At 38.4% G+C, this 17,713-nt stretch overlaps 1 protein-coding gene across 5 annotated transcripts in view; it reads left to right on the top strand.

The window, feature by feature from the left end:
- The window catches only part of LOC111147960 (VPS8, CORVET complex subunit), a 245,202-nt gene that overhangs the window by 198,276 nt on the left and 29,213 nt on the right, over positions 1–17,713 (top strand). For 3 of the 5 annotated variants that reach the window (XM_022504289.1, XM_022504272.1, XM_022504282.1), the window contains one exon: positions 14,863–14,920. In XM_022504289.1, the coding sequence (XP_022359997.1) occupies positions 14,863–14,920 (58 nt within the window). Of the gene's footprint in view, positions 1–14,862; positions 14,921–17,043; positions 17,120–17,713 lie in introns of those variants that run through there. The other 2 variants (XM_022504292.1, XM_022504266.1) reach the window with 2 other exon arrangements.

Raw genomic sequence — 17,713 nt, 5'->3', positions numbered from 1 at the left:
ATTACATATTTTCATACATAATTTTCAAGCGTAAAATTTACGTTCCATGAGTTTTGACAGTCACCTTTACAATCAAGCTATAGTATTATTACCTACTCTTGGGTGTCTCCTGTATCTCTTTGTAGTCAGCCTTTCCCCTACTCTTAATCCCTGGCAACCACAGATCCATTTTGAGTTCATTTTTATTAGGCTACAGGATAAAGATTGGAGTTTATTCTTTTGCATGTGGTTATCCATTGAACTGCCTTTGTATCTTAGTCAAAAATCCATTGACTATGTATGTTTAGGTCTATTTCTTGATTTTATATTCTTCCAGTGGTCTTTATATTTATCCTTTCTCCAATACTGTGGTTTTTTAGTAAATGTGAATATCAGGTAGTATGAGTCCTCCAACTTTATTCTTACTAACATTTGACTATTCTAATTCCTTTGCTTTTCCTGTAAAATTTAAAATCAGCTTGTCAATTTCTACCAAAAAGTCATGCTGGGATTTTATTGGGATTGTGTTAGATCTATTGATTGATCGATTTGGGGAGAGTTTATATTTTAACAATATTGAGTCTTCCAGTCCATCAACATGGTATGTCTATCAATTTATTTCAGTCTTTTTTAATTTATTTCACCAGTGTTTTATAGTTTGGGGCATGTAAATCTTACGTGTTTTATTTCTAAGATTTATTTCTAAGTATGTAATGACCTTTGGTGTATTATATATTTTATTGTTTTATATTTTGCCTTCTAATTATTTGTTGTTGGAATATAGAAATGCAACTTATTTTGGTATATTGACCTTGTATCCAGGGACCAGTGACCTTAAAAAGCTTACTTGTTAGTACTAGTATTTTTTTTAATAGGTTCTTCGGTATTTTCTACATAGACAGTCATATCGTATGCAAATAAAGACTTTTCTTTCTTCTTTTCAATCTTACGCCTTTTATTTCTTGCCTTATCGCCTTTTATTTCTTGCCTTATCTCATTGACCTATAGTGTTGAATAGGAATGGTGAGAAGAAACCTCTTTGCCTTGTTACTGATCTTAGGGAGAAGATGTCAAATTTTTCATCAAGTATGATGTTAATCACAGACTTTGTGTGTGTAACGTTTTTATCATGTTTTAGGAAGTTCTTTTTTATTCCACGTTTGGCTGAGAATATGTTCCTAAGTAGGTGTTGAATGTTGAAGCCATTTATACTGCACTGGTTGGCCTGTACCCAATTCCACATACCTCAGACAGTGAAGAAAGACAGTATTCTCTTTCACTGACTTCTTACCTTCTCTCAGAGCACCTAGAAAGGGGGAATTCTCTTCAAATTGGACCTCCATGTCAAAGGCAGCTTTATTTCTGAAGCTATCTGAGGCTTTCCCATTCTGGAAGGAAAAAGAGATGACTAAATCTTTTCATTGTGGAGGAAACTCCAGTAAGATTGCTGGTCAGATCCTTTTGGAAATCTTTGATACTTCCTAGTAAAGAAGCAGTGATTCTTGAATCATATGAAGTAATAGTTCTCTAATGAGAACTATTTGGGATTTCTTAAATTTTCTCCTAGCTGTCTGTGTCTCTTATTTTTGTTACTAAGACACCGTAAAAAGATCTAATGGATTGGTAACACAAGAAGGAAAGAGACAATGAAATTTATCAAACATACGCTGTAGATGTGTTTACCCTAATCTTCACTATTTTACGAGGGTGATTTGTTCCCTCTTTTACAACTGAAGGAACTATTTGCAGAACAGAGAAGGGAGGCCAGTATTTGAACTTGGTTTGTGCAGGACCGTCATCACCCCCAGTTTTCCTGCCTCCAGCCTGTTCTATTTTTAGCATTTTGGCTTTATTGAAACCTGGTAAGACCGATTTTTAAAATACCTCCATACCATATTGGCTGTGCCAATTAAGATTTCTTACCATGTGTGAGCCATTCCATTTTTAATTACAAGAAAATTTAAAATGAAAATACTAGGTTTGTATTTGATAGCTTTTATTAAATAAAATTTAAATAAACAAAGTTCTACTTTGGGGCACCGGGGTGGCTCAGTAAGTTAAGCATCTGCCTTTGGCTCCGGTCACGATTTCAGGGTCTTGGGATCAAGCCCCACATTGGGCTCCTGCTCCGTGGGGATGCTTCTCCCTCTCCCTCTGTTCCTCTCCACCCTGCTCGTGTTCTCTCTCTAATAAATAAATAAACTTTTAAAAAAGAAAGAAAAGAAAGTTCTCCTTTGTCCACTTAATTTCCTTTGAAAACTCTCCCAGCCCTGGTCATTAAGTTTCAAGCAGTGCGTGGAGAAGAGAAGTAAGGGCCCGCCCCAGTGACTCCAAAATCAAGCTGAGGTTGCCTGTCAGCTCCCACTTGTTGCTCGCTACTACCAGGAGGCACTGAGTGCACTTGAACCTTCTCACTGCCTCTGTAACATGATCTTTCAGTCCAATCAGCTTTTTGTTTCCTTCTTTTCCAAGACTTGTGATAATTTTTCACTTGTTCAGTTTCTGACTCCAGCCCAACAAAATGCAACAGTTACCCTCAAAACTGTGGCTTTGGTGGATGAGGCCTGTCTTCTTGTTGCTCCCTACCTCATTTCTGTTTTGCATAAGTGGTCAGTATATATAAACAATAACTCTGTCATATTAGTTGCCTCCCAATAGCATGTGTACACAGACATGATAGGGAGTTATTCCCCCAGAAAGCCTACTCTCCTTTGGAATAACTACTTTTATTCCTTATGAATGGGAAGAATGACTCAAGTTTCCTTCTTTCCTTATCTCTTCTCCTCGCCTCAGGTTTATAACAGCTCAATCTGAAATGTTTAGACCCATAACTAGATCTTGCAAGTCTGTCTGATTCTCTAGTTTGATTTCAGACAAACTACATTGGAGAAATAAATTTCAATTGAAGTACTTATCAGTCTACTGTATTTTCTCCACAAATGTTGTTCCCATATGCTATATAATATAATGTAATTATTTTCTTGGATTATTTGTTTACTCCTTTATTAAATTTATAGTAGCAAATAACCATCTTCATTGGCACTGGTGAGCAATAGAAGAAATTAACCTGCGATTCAATTTTAAAATAATTGATCAACAGGCAACATGTGAATTCAAGGGAAACATAATTGAAGATTTACTAAATTGTAGTTTTAACATATTTTTAACAGGGCTTAGAATACTTGACAGCTGGTATTAACCTAACACTTTTTTATTTAGATTTATTTATTTTAGAGAGAGAACACGTGAGCAGGAGAAGGGGTGGAGGGTGAGGGAGAGAGAATCCTCAAGCAGGCTCCCCACTGAGCACGGAGCCCACTGAGGGGCTTGATCCCATGGAACCCTGAGATCATGACTTGAGCCAAAATCAAGAGTCAAACACTCAACCGACTAAGCCACCCAGGTTACCCCTAAGCGAACACATTTTTTGTGCCAGAAACATTCAAATTGTTATTCCTTGTAAAACTTAAAAAAAATAAACAAGAGTATTTAGAGACTCATTAGAAAGTTTTATAACCTATTGCTTGGTATTTTTACAGGGTTGGATAAATCATCTCCTGTTGGTAGAAAGGCATGTACATTAGTCAAATATCAAAGGGTTCCACCCACCCCCATTAAGAGGTAAATATCTGAGGAGAAGGGGATTGGAAATAAACATATAGCCACCTCCTCCTCTTTTAATAATCAGAACAGGAAAGAATTAAATGGAATAAGCTGATACTTTTCTTGGCACTCTGAGTTGGTTTTATTTCTTGATTTTTAGAGTTGTCTAAGAAAATGTTTTATCTTTTGGAGTAGATTTATAAATAATGTCAGAGGGAAGTATTTATAACTTCCAAGAAATTATACAATAAATGACATTTATTTGTGTTCACTGGTCATAGTTTTTTTTTTTTTTTATAAGATTTCTTTTTTTTTTTTTTAAGATTTTATTTATTTATTTGAAAGAGAGGTCAGAAGTAGGCAGAGAGAAAGAGAGGAGGAAGCAGGCTCCCTGCCGAGCAGAGAGCCCGATGTGGGGCTTGATCCCAGGACCCTGAGATCATGACCTGAGCTGTAGGCAGAGGCTTTAACCCACTGAGCCACCCAGGAGCTCCTGGTCATAGTTTTCTATTAACCATGGTCCACTGCTTATTTAGTCTGGATCCCTGCTGTAAATCAGAGATTTGGTTTAGAGGCCGTTTAATGAAACTGGAACACCGGGATTAATGCCTGTTTTCATTTGTCCCTTTTTAAGTGTTAGTTCCCTGTTACAAATAAGTTAGATGGAAATTAAAGGCTAAACAGTGAAATTTGGTGACAGCAGCATTTCTCCAAAGAATATCCTATAACTTAAATTTACAAGTTAAATGAGGGTTAATGTAGCTTAGAAGTGCAGAGAGGTGGTAAATGATTCTAATGAATCTCTTTGAGGAGACTTTTGCCCATTTTCCAATAATCTTTCTATTATATCCTAGTATTCAGTGATTCATTTGGAGCAAATGCTATATATTCTTGGGACTAAGTACACATTACTGAACAACCCCCCCCCAAAACTGAAAATATATTTCCTACCATTATGTAGCTTCCCATTATGTAGCTAGACAATAATTAAATTGTAAACAAACTATATCAGATTTGTAATTCCAACTTGTGTTAGGCTGTGAGTCCCATCAGGGCGAAGAATAGAATGTTGTGGGAAGAACAACATGAGGGGCAGCCTGCTTTTGGAGGGTGATTCGGAATCACCCTCGCAGAGGTGGTGTTTAAGCTGAGACCTGAAGGCTAGAAAGGCGCCAGCCATGTGAAGACCGTGCCATCAGGAGAACCGAGGGGAACAATGACACGTTCGAGGACCTGAGAGAAGCTCAGTGGCCAGAACGGAGAAACTAAAGGGGAGCGTGGCAAGGAATGCGGTTGAGGAGGTACGATCATGTCCTGAGGAGCCAGGAAGGTCTGGTGAAGTTTTCTTTTTATTCTTAGAGTAGTAGGCAACACTGAAGGGTTTGAAACAGGGGACTGCTGCGGTCCGCTTCCCGCGACTGTGGAAAATGGATCGATAGCCACATCACGATGAGCAGCTCCGTCGTCACCACTGCCAGCGCGGTTTGAAAATCAGATGCTGAAAGTCCTGGAAATTGGCTCACTTCCCTTTGATCCAGAGATGGCTTGTGTCCAGGAGACCAGATGATAACAGTAGTGCCTGAAGAGTGTTTCGTGTCTTTATGTAGAGCCGAAGCCTTGATGGGAATGTGAGCAGATGACATTTGAAAATTCTATTCAGTGAAATGTGAAAAGTGTTCAACTCTATCAGTGATCAAAGAAATACAAATTAAAACAGGAATACGATGCCATTTCTTAAACTTACTGAACTGGCAAGTTATTAAAAATACACGGTAAACTGTCATACATTTCAAAATACACGTTTATATTGATGAGGATGTGAAGAGACCAACACTTTGTGCATTAGCAGTGGGAGTGCATATTGCTGCAGGTCCGCAGTCCCGAGCAAAGCCTCTGACCAGACAGGTTTCAGAATTGAGAATTTTTCTGATTTTAAATTTCATTTTAGAAGGTAATATAGGGGCTTCAGCTTCTGACAGGATTCATTTAGAGTTTCTCGGGGGAACATGGACAATGTACATACAACAGTGGTTCTCAAGACAGTGGACATCAAGCAGTGAGGGAGTGTGACTCCTGAGAGATGAGAAATAAAAAATATGAGCCCTAGGCTCGTCCTTAGTGTACTGCCAGGAGAAAGTTTCCACGCCCTGGCCCAGGGAAGGGAAACTGAGGCAGGGCTCACCAGTCTGTCAGAGTTGAGGAGACAGCAAGGTGGCTGGAGTTTGCAGAACAGAGTACAGATGGGAGAGAGCTGCCCAGAGATCTGCAGATGACAACTTTCAGTATTAGGTTGAATACTGTCTACTGTGTGAGGAAATAGTGTATACTCGAGGCCAGAAGAACCACACAAAAGGATTAGAGTAGCACTGCCCCCAGATCTAGAGCCAGGAGTACTGCCAGCCGGGGCACTGCATACTTCACGGGTACACTGAGTACTAACTAAGTCCTGTCTGAACCTTAGTATTGGGGAAAGTTAACCCTAGACCAGCCACAACTCTGATCCCACCTAACAAAGCTGAAACACAAAACTGAAAAAAGATCCAATTATCTAACCAAACTGAAATGCAAAACCTAAAAAAGATCCAATTATTTCCAAGTATTTCTTTAAGTTTTATTTCTTTGCAGTAATCTGTATGTCCAACATGGGGTTTGAACTCACGATCCTGAGATGAAGAGTCACGTGCTCTTCCGGCTGGGCCAGCCAGGCGCCCCAAATTATTTCCAACTATTTAACCACATCAAGAACAAAGTTCAAGAATATGTTAAGGATTACAAAAGCATTTAACCCAACAAGGTGAAATTCACAATGTCTGGCATTTGATCAAGAAAGCAGGAAAAATGCAAGTCATAAAGCAGAGGGAAAAAAATAAACTATATGACATTCTGGAGAAGGCAAAACTGTGGAGACGGTAAAAACCTCAGTGGTTGCCAGGAGTTAGTGGGGGTGGGGTGGGGGTGAATAAATGGAACACAGAGACTTTTGGGGCAATGAAAATACTCTGTATAATACTGTAGTGGTGGACATACATCATTCCACATTTGTCCAAACCCATAGAAGGCACAACACCAAACGTGAACCCTAATGTAAGCTGTGGATTTCAGGTAATAATGATGTGTCAGTGTAACGTGTCATCAGCTGTAGCAAGTGTAGCCTTCTGATGGGGCCTGTGGATGACAGGGAGGCTGTGCGTGGATGGGAGCATAGGATATATGCAGTATTTCTGTACCTTCCTCTCAGCTTTGCCAAGAACCTGAAACTGTCCTAAAAAATTGTCTTTTAAAAAAGCAATCCATTGAAACAGACCCAGAAATAGCACAGATGATAGAATGAGTAAACAAGAACATCACAAGTTATTATAATTATATTCCATATGTTCGAGAAGCTAGAGGCGAGGCTGGACATGTTCGATAGAGATGTGGAAGTCATAACGTCAATAGAACATCTAATGATTAAAACTTCAGTGTCTGAGTTGAAGAGCACACTGGATAGGATTAACAGCACAATGGATATTGCTGAAGAAACGATTAGTGAACTTGAATATGTAGCACGACAATTAGGCCAGGTCAAACACAGAAAAAAGACTGGAAAGAAATGAATAGAGCAGCAGTGAATTATGGAACAACTTCATGTGGCAAAATACACCTGTAATTGGAGTTCTGGACAAAGTAGGGGTGGGGATCATTCAGAAAAAGTATTTGAAATATAGAGAGCTCCAGTTCTAGTAATGCCAGGGTAACCTGTATAGGACAGCCTCTCTGGTAAACAATTATAAGCTCTTAACAAAACATGAAAACATGTTTAGGGAGGAAGCAGAAGTTTCTGATGGCTGACTTCTCAAAAAAAAAAAAATGGCATATTTGAAGTGCTGAAAAGAAAGGTAATACGGTACATATATTGTTATTATAGAACATTCCCAATGGGGTCTAGGGCAGCATCCCATAATATGTGGGATAAATAAAGACTATAAGTAGCCTTACTTCACTCCAGGTGGGGTTTTGCTATCAGTGCCAAAAGTTTACAAATGTATGTATTTTTTTGTTGTTGTTTCAGTGTTTTTGGGATTTCAGAATTATAGGAAAAGGGGTGTGGATCCATCTTCCTTGTCAGGAGAAAAATTGGCAGTATGTATTTTTAAATGTCCTATACCCTTTGAAGCAGGGACTTATAGGTGCAATGGAAATAACACATCAAGAATGTGTGCCAAGTATTTATAAGATGTTTATGACAGCATTTTTTTAAATAAAAAAATCTGAAAACAACCTAAATGCCCCAGTAGCTTTCCAATAGTTGGTGAAATTAGTGATAGCATATCTCTGCAATGAAGGGACTGCTTAATAGAAAAATCCTGTGGTGGAAGAATACAGATATGGTGAACTAAACATTTTCAACAGGTCACATGGGAAGATCACAAAACAGTGTGACTCTAAATGTTAATAGTAGTTATTGCTGTGCGATCGGATTGTGATTTTTATTTCCTTTGTTTTGCCTTTTAGTATTTTCTAAATTTCTGTTTGTGAACATATATTCCTTTGGTAACCAGAACAACCAAGGCTTGTTAAAAAAAAAAGAAAAGAAAAGTGATAAGGAAGGTATCCCTATTGCTGTTAAACTTCAGATCACATTGCTTCTCTAAGTCGGAAATCATTAACAAAGATCACAAAAGTTTAACATTATTAAGGCCATAGCTTAATATATCATCCATATCCCCAGATCTAGTGTGTGCATACCTGGATTTAAAGTGTCTCTTTCGAGCCGCATTGCCTGAGGCATTTCCAGAAGGAATCCTGTGAAATGAAAAATAAGACCTTTCATGGGTGATGCTGAACCATTTCTGTTGCCACTTCAAACACTCTCTAACTTAATCTCCAGAGAACAGCTTTCTCAGATAAATTGTCCAGCATCACGTCTAGTTCTTGGCTTGTTTTTTTAAAAATCTGCAGACTCTTTCATGAGGTCATTTTTTAAGCTTAAATATCTACTTTGCTTTGAAAATCTATTTTCTTCCTTTTCAAAAAGAGCATACCAGGAGTTAAAATTGGATCATGTTTAGCAAGCTACATCATACATCTGGAGTGAATTCCAGAGTATTAATGTCATGGTATGTTAAAGCAAAGACTGTCAAGTCTAATTTTTGTAACCTGCTAAGACCAAAAGGACAGTCTGGACAGCCAGCTGTTTTGACCCCTGAGATGAGGTATGTTTTCTAAAGTTACTCTGAAAGTTAGAGGGGAAAGGGAAAAAAAAAAAAAAAAAAAGAAGGGCTGCAACGTGGTCCTTTTTGAATAGCTTGATGCCACAGTGACAGGAAATGCCTTTATCATCTGTACTGGAGGCTCTTAGAAATAGACTGTCAGAACTGAAGGGGTTGGAGAACTTGAATCAAATTGCTTGCCTAATACTTACACCTTGGCTACATCATCCTAGACCGATCCTTCTACTGTCTGTTGCAGTGCTTGCAATACGGATTCTATTTTTCCTTGTAAACTAACAAGTTGCTGTCCAATCTCAGATACTAATCCCTGTGTACTTCGTATTTGCTGGAATTCACTGCTGACACCATGTAGACTTGGAGTTTTCTTTAAGAGATAATTAGATATGCTTCAGGTTTGTTTGTTGTTTTTTTTTTTTAATAAATATAGGGTTATTCATATTTCCTGTTTCATCTTGGGTCCGTCTTTATAAGCTGTTTTTTAAGGAACATGTCCTTTTAATTTGTCATATTTGGGGCTCCTGGGTGGCTCAGTCTTAAGCGTCTGACTCTTGATTGCTCCTCAGGACATGATCTCAGGCTCTCAAGATCAGAAACCCCAGATCCACTGGGTGTGGAATCTGCTTAAGGTTCTCTCTCTCTTCCTCCCGCTCTGCCTCTCTCCCCTCCTAAAAAAGTTGTCAAATCTTTATTTTGCCAATTTTATTGGCATAAAATTGTTCATAATAGCCTCTTTTTAATGTGTATAAGTATTGCAGTATGTAGTAATCTATCTTTCATTGCTGATATTATTGATATATGTTCTCTTGATCAATCTGAGTTATAGTTTATCAGTCATTGATATTTTCAAAGAATAAACTTTTGGCTTTGTCAATTTTCTCTAGTGTTTTGTTTGATTTCTGTTGATTGATTTCTGCTCCTTATATCCTTCCTTCTACTTAGTTTGATTTTACTTTTTCTTTTTCTAGCTTATTAAATTGGAAGCATATAGGTCCTTCATTTTAACCTTTCTTATTCTCCAGTGTAGTATAAAAAGCTGTAAATATCTTCCTCTAAGCACTATTTTGAGCTGCATCCTACAAATTTCTTTAAATGCTTTATTAAGGTATAACTGATATTAAATAAATTTACATATACAAAGGCATATAAATATGACATGTATCTATCCATGAATTCATCACTACAATTAAGATAGTGACCCTCTCACTGCTAAAAACTTACTCAGTTTCTCCCATCTGTTCCCCAGAAACCACCAAATTGCCTTTTTGTTATAATAGAATAATTTGCATTTTTAGAGTTTAACAATGAATGGAACCATCAAGTAAGTTCCCCTTTCATTTAGCGTAATTATTTAAGATTCACCCATGTTGTTAGGAGAATTCATTTCTTCTTACTACGGAGTAGTACTTCAGTGTAATGCATATACCATGGTTTGTTTATGATAGCACCAGTTGGTGATAGGTGTTTCCAGCTGTCCACTTTCTGGCTGTTACAGATTAAGCTGTTTTGAAGATTTGTATACAGGTCTTTGTATGGACATATACTTTCATTTCTCTTGGGTAAATACCTTTGGAATGGAATGGTTGACAAATATGGCAAATGTGTGTTTGTCATCTTAAGAAGCTACCAAACTGCTTTCCCAAGTGGTTGTACCAGTTTATTCCCCTACCAGCGTTGTATGAGGGTTCCGGTTCCTCCACATCCTTGATATGGTCTTTTCAGTTTCGGCTACTCTACTAGGTGTGTAATGGTATCTCATTGTGTTTTACTTTGCATTTTGTGAATGACTAATGATGTTGAGCATCTTTTCTTGTGCTTATTGAATATCCATACACCTTTACAGAAATGTCCCAAGTCCTTTGTGCATTTTTTTTTTTTATCAGGTTCTTTGGTTTTTTGTTGTTGAGTTTTAAGAGCTGTCTGTATATTCTGGATATTAATTCTTTAATTTGGATATTTATCCCATATCATTTGCAAATATTTTCTTCCATTTGATGAGTTGCCTTTTTATTATATTTATGTATTTGGTATACAAAACTTTTAAATTTTGATGCAGTCCAGTTTGTCTGTTTTTTTGTTAATTGTTGCTTGTGTCTTTGGTGTCATCTTTAAGAAATCATTGCTAAATCCAGTGCATGAAACTTTCGTTTCCTTCTAAAGAAGAGTTTTATTGTTTTAGCCTTTGCTTTTAGGTCTTTGATACACATTGAATTAATTTTTTAATATGGTGTGAGGTAAAAGTCTAACTTTGTTCTTTTGCATATGGATATGTAGTTTTTAGCACAATTTGTTGAAAAGACTATTCTTCTCCCATTGAATGGTCTTGGTACACTAGTCAAAAATCAATGGACCTTATATGTGAAGATTGATTTCTGGTCTCTATTCTGTTGGTCTACATGTCTGTCTTTATCCCAGTAGCACAATTTGGATTACTCTAGCTTTGTAGTAAGTTTAGAAATTAAGAAGTGTGAGACCTCCAATTTTGGTCTTTTTCAAGATTGTTTTGGCTATTTAGGGTCCCATGAGGTTCCATATGAATTTTAGGATGGACTTTTTTTTTTTTTTTTTTTAAGATTTTATTTATTTATTTATTTATTTGACAGAGACCACAAGTAGGCAGGGAGGCAGGCAGAGAGGAGAAAGCAGGCTGTCTGCAGAGCAGAGAGCCCGATGCGGGGCTCGATCCCAGGACCCTAGGATCATGACCTGAGCCAAAGCAGAGGCTTTAACCCACTGAGTCATCCAGGCGCCCCAGGATGGGCTTTTCTATATCTGCTGCAATGCCACTGGGATTTTGATAGGGATTGCCTTGAATTTGTAGATTTTTGGGTAGTGTGGACATCTTAACAATTAAGTCTTAACAATCCAGGAATACAGGATGTTTTCTTTTTATCTTTGCCTCCTTGGCTCAGTTTATTCCTAAGTTCATTTTGATGCTATGGTAAATGGAATTGTTTTCTTAATATCTTTTTCAAGTTGTTCTTTATTAGCATACAGAAACACTGATTTTTGTGTGCTGATTTTGTAGCCTGCCATTTTATTTAATTTGTTCTGTTACTTTTGTCGACTCTATAGAGTTTTCTACATAAAACCTGTCATCTGAAAACATAATTTTACTTTTCCCCTTTCCAATTTGATGGTCTTTATATCTTTTTCTTGCCCAATTGTCCTGGCTAGAATTTCTAATACTATGTTGTCGCGGCCAGCATGACAAATCGACCAGGAAAACGTGAGGGTAAGAGGATGGTGAAAAGAAATTAAGAGACAAAGAGATGGGGGCAGGAGGGACACTGAAGAGGATGTCCAACAGTGCCAATTTTATTCCACATCTTACAATCATTTATAAGGCAGACCAGAATAGGAGGTGTATTATATCAGTACCTAGTCAGATGACCGCAAGTTTCCATACCAAGTTTACATTAACTACAAGCAAACCTCGTGATGTCTGGTAGTTTCGGCTAAAGCCATTAGCAAGACAGTCAACCAGGGAGTGGGTTATGGGAGGTATAGAACAACAAGGACCAGCTAAGAATTCATGACCCTGACCACATTGTTCCCTTCTGTAGCGGGAGTGTGTGGGAAGTCACGTAGGCGAGCGCACCACACATAGCACAGACCCTTTTCTCAGTGTTACTCAACTTTCCCGTCCTTAACCTTGTCAAGGTGTCCGGACTTTGAAGGAGACACAAGTCAGGGCCTGGTTTGATCCTCGACTCCAACCGTGCCGTGGCCTCCAACACTATGTTCAGCAGAAGTGGTGAAAACAAGCATTCTTGTTTCTAATTTAAGAGGAAGAGCTTTCCGTCTTCATCACTAAGTGTGATGTTAGCTGTGGGATTTTTTTTTATACACGGCCTTTATTGTGTTGGGGTAGTTTCCTTCTAATCCTAGTTTGTTGCATGTTTTTATCATGAAAAGGCAAATACTTTGTCCTGCATTGACTGAGATGATCATATAGTTTTTTCCCCCTTAATTCTCTTAATGTGGATACCACACTTACTGATTTGTATATGTTGAAGCATCTTTGCATCCCAGGGATAAATCCCACTTGATCATGGTGTGTGATCCTTTTAATATGCTGTTGAATTCTGTTCACTAGTATTTTGTTGAGGATTTTCCATCTTTGTTCACCAGGGATATTGGCCTGTAATTTTCTTTTCTTTTTTTTTTTTTTTTTTTAAGATTTTATTTATTTATTTGACAGAGATCACAAGTAGGCAGAGAGGCAGGTGGGGGCAGTGGGAAAGCAGGCTCCCCGCTGAGCAAAGAGCCTGATGTGGGACTAAATACTAGAACTCTGAGATCATGACCTGAGCTGAAGGCAGACGCTTAACCCACTGAGCCACCCAGGTACCCTGTAATTTTCTTTTCTTGTAGTGTCCTTGTCTGGCTTTGATATCAGGGTAATGCTGACCTCCAACAATGAGGCTGGAAGTGTTCCCTTCTCTTTAATTTTTTGGGAGAGTTTTTGGAAGATTTGGTATTCTTTGAATGTTTGGTGGAATTCACCAATAAGTTTTCTGGATGGACCTGCACTTTTCTTTGTTAGGAGGTTTTTTTTTTTTTTTTTTTTAAGATTTTATTTATTTATTTGACAGACAGAGATCACAAGGAGGCAGAGAGGCAGGCGGAGAGAGAGGAGGAAGCAGGCTCTCCACCGAGCAGAGAGCCCGATGTGGGGCTCGATCCCAGGACCCTGAGATCATGACCCGAGCCGAAGACAGAGGCTTAACCCACTGGGCCACCCAGGCGCCCCATTAGGAGGTTTTTGATTACTGATTCAATCTTCTTACTAGTTGTTGTCTATTCAGATTTTTTGTTTCTTCGTGATTCATTATTGGTAGGTTGTGTGTTTCTAGGATCTAATTTCCTTCTGATTTCTTCTTTGACCCATGGGTTATTTGAAAATATAACTTAGTTCCTAAATATTTGGAAATGTTTTTTGGAGATATTTCTTGTTGCTGAGTCTAAGTTACTTCTAGTGTTATCAGAGAACCTTCTTTAGTATGACTTGGATCTGCTTAAATTTATTGAGAATTACTTTATTAACAGGAAATAGTCTGTGTGGTGGTCCATGTGTACCTGAAAATAATGCGTATTCTGCTTTTGCTGGGTGGAGTGTTCTATGAATGTCCACCTGATCTAGTTAGTTGATTGTGTCCTGTAAATCTAATAAATCCTTTCTAAATATCTGCCTCCTTATTCTTTAATATATTGAAAGAGAAAGGTGTGGAAATCCCTGACTATAAAATCTTTTTTCTTCTTTCAGTTCTATCAATTGTTACTTATTTTTAAGCTATTAGATGCATTGATATCTGGGATTGTTATGTCCTCCTTATGAATCAACCCCTTTATTATTCTGAAGTGATCTTCTTTATCCCTGGTAATAATCTTTGCTCTGAAATCTATTGCTAGCATTGTAGATCTTTGCAGTCCTTTTGCTTGTAACCTATTTGTGCCTTTACATTTAAAATATGATTTTGCACGTAACATGTAGTTGAGTCTTGCTCTTTTTTTCTGATCTGACAATCTCTTTCAACCCTCAGGTATTTCAAGATATCCCTGCACCATCAGTCTTCTCTTTCTTGAGCTCTAAACATCTTTTTGATATGGTTTGGCTGATACTTTTTCTTAATCTTTTCACTATTTTATGAAATTCTTTGTTGCATGTCTTGTCTAAAGGGGGTATTATATCACCAAGGATACTCTGAGTTGTTCTCTGTAAGAAATGCTGACCATTGCATATTGCATCAGTTGATTAACATTGTCAACAGAGATATGTGTGTCTGTTTGATTCCTCATCATTTGGTTAAAAACAGTCTGGGCCATCTGTTCTACTTTTCTTACCCTAATCATATTTTTATCTTGGCTAACTACTGACTTTTGATCTCCAGAAAAGTTTCAAAGGGACTTAACAACAACAACAAAAAAAGATCTGTTCATTGTTCCTCTGAAAATGCCTGTTTTTTCTCAGTTATACCAATTCCATTTGAGTTGTTTTGAGTGTGGATCAAATAAAACTAGATTATGACAGAAAGAATATTAAAGTGTTTGCCTTTTTTTTTTCTAGGTAAAAATGTCTCCTTCTTGTCATCCATCCAAAGGAGATTCTGCTATTAAGAAGGTGAGTTTTTTTTCCAATTTATTAATTTTTTATTTTAATTCCAGTGTAGTTAACATACGGTTGTATTAGTTTCAGGTGTACCAGATAGTGATTCAACACTTCATGTATCACCCATGCTCATCATGACCCGTGCACTCCTTAATCCTCATGGCCTATTTTATCCATCCCCCACCACCCTCTTTCCCTCTGGTAACCATCAGTTGGTTCTCTATAGGTCAGAGTCTGTTTCTTGTTTTTTTCTCTGTCTTTTTTTCCCCTCTGCTCATTTGTAGATGGTAGTGACTTTTAAAGGCACAAATCCACCTTCCCCCTTCTGTGTCTTTATTCTCCTCTCTTGAGCAATTTTCTCAAAACAACAATGATTTTTAATCATCTCAGTGCTGTCAAAGGTTCTTTCTGATTGGATGCCTTAATAACATATCACCAGTATTCCTTGGCTCTTCCAGGAAGCCAAATGGGGGGATTGGCAACTAAGAACTTTCATTGTTCTAGAATTCCCATTCTCCTTACCAGGCAGGTATCCTGATCAGTGAGTGGTAGCAGATAAAAGATATTCTAAGGAAGGTAGCCTAAGGTATTCTTTCCCTACTGATGTGTTTTCCCTCCAGACAGCTGAGCCTAAAGAAGACTGGCCCAAGATATTAGCATTTCATACTGCATAAGCAAGTGCTCAATAAATACTTGTGGGATGGAACTCTTACTTATGCCACTTCAGTCCCTGACTGTGAACTTTGTAGCACAGAAAGGGTGTGAGTCTTTCAATTGAGCAGTTCTCAGATGGTGTCAAGAGAACCAGGTCTAAAATCCTTTTCTGTATACAGCTGCAACAGTGCAGTTGAAATGTGGTTAACAAGCTGACATTTTTACTGTTTTCTTTTACCACTTTTATTTTGTTGACAACTGAAGTGTCCCTGGATGTAGGTTTTCTTTCCTTGCCCTTTTTATAATTTCAGCCAGCATCCAAGTCAGTGAAGAATTGTAGAACAAAAATAACAACTTGCTGGCTCTGGTAACTAACAGCAGGTTCTAGCTTCAAAGCCCTGTGCCAAAAATTGGTCCCTTTTCTCTGCCTGTAGAATCCCCTGAGATGTTTTTAAAAGAGAAAAAGAATAAAAACAAAATATGCTATCTGAAAAGCCCTATTCCATGCTGCCCAGGAAAATCTCTTCCATTTTTGTCAGGAGCGCAAGGGCAGGCAGACTGAGGCGATGACTGCTGCCACCCGGAGCCCCCGCACTGTGACCTGGTGCGGGGGGGAAGGGGGACTTGAATCACCTGGTCTTCTCGCTCCATATACAGATGAGCAAATTGGAATCCAGAGGGACCTTTTTTTTGCCTAAGCTTTCAAGTGTTAGCTATGGGACACACTTCTAAAGTAGAGGTTAAAAATGTGCTTTCGATTCAGCCAGACATGGGTTCAAAGATTGACTCTTCTGCTTATTTATCTGAATAACTTTTTCTTTCTTTCTTTCCTTCTTTTGAAGAGAAAGAGAGAGAGGGATAGAGAGAGAGAGAGAATCTTAAGCAAATTCCACACCCAGCATGGAGCCCAATGCAGGGCTTGATCTTATAACCCTAAGATCTTGACCCAAGCCAAAATAAAGAGTCAGACACTTAACTGACTGAGCTACCCAGGCGCCCCTAGTGGAACAACTCTCTTAGTCAGCCTCTCTGCTTCCTCTGCTGTAAATGACGGTGCTACCTCTCAGAAGTATTCTGAAGACTAAATGAGAGACTATTTTTTAAAAAAGACTTTATTTATTTATTTGATAGACCGGGGGGAGGGGTGGGACACAAGCAGGGGGAGTGGGAGAGGGAGAAGCAGGCTCCCCACTGAGCAGGGAACCTGAGGTGGGGCTCGATCCCAGGACCCCAGGATCATGACCTGAGCCAAAGGCAGACACTTAACCAACTAAGCCACCCAGGCGCCCCTAAATGAGATACTATTTAAGGGCCTAACACTGTGTTTGACAAAAAGTAAGTCCCTGGTAAGTTATTGACACATAGTAGGGACTCAGGTATTACTGGTATTACTGAAACTGGTGTTAAAACACAAATCCCCCAATCCTAGTTCTATCAGATGTCCTATCACTTTATTATTGCTGCTTTTTATTGTCCATTCTGCAGGTATTTCTGTATGTAGATACTGAACTAAGCAAGGGACTACAGAGATGACGAACACAGTCTTTGTTCTCAAAGACCTCAGCACTTACTGGAGAAGGTAGACGTGGAAACTGCCAGTGACTGTGCAGGTTGATACATGCTACAGAAGATGCCTGGGGCACACAAGAGCAGAGTGGAGGGGCTGTGTGGGGTGACTTAAGTGGATTTAATACGACTCTTTTGCGCGTACAGTAAAAAGCCCAATGAAGAAGTTTGAGAAATGCTTAGCTGTTCCTCTAAAGCTTTGTTACTAATTATAAGGAAAGCAAATCCAGCCATACTTAAAGATGTTTATTAAATACTCATTTAGAAATAGCCTCATATAACTTATTTTTTAAACTTAGTAATGGCCAGGCTATCTGTCGTGTTAAGTGTCTTACTACTGTCGGGGGGGTAGCAGTGTGATGTAAGTAGGATTCTCTTATTCTTGTAATCAGCATCAGACAAACAGAAACTTCCAAAGCCAGTGACTGGCCCCAGGTGGCATTCCTAGGTGATCAGGTGCAGACTTACTCACTATCCATGCAAGAACTGGGGCTATCTCTAAAATATTTTAGTGTGTGTGTGTGTGTGTGTGTGTGTGTGTGTACGTGTACCTTGAATATGTTTTATTTTAGCAATGAGAACCCATCTC

The sequence above is a fragment of the Enhydra lutris genome, unplaced genomic scaffold (genome assembly GCF_002288905.1).
Source record: "Enhydra lutris kenyoni isolate GAN:26980312 unplaced genomic scaffold, ASM228890v2 scaffoldscaffold2, whole genome shotgun sequence".
NCBI lineage: Eukaryota > Metazoa > Chordata > Mammalia > Carnivora > Mustelidae > Enhydra > Enhydra lutris.
The sequence above is the reverse complement of the archived record's forward strand: the minus strand, read 5'-3'. Positions and strand labels throughout refer to the sequence as shown.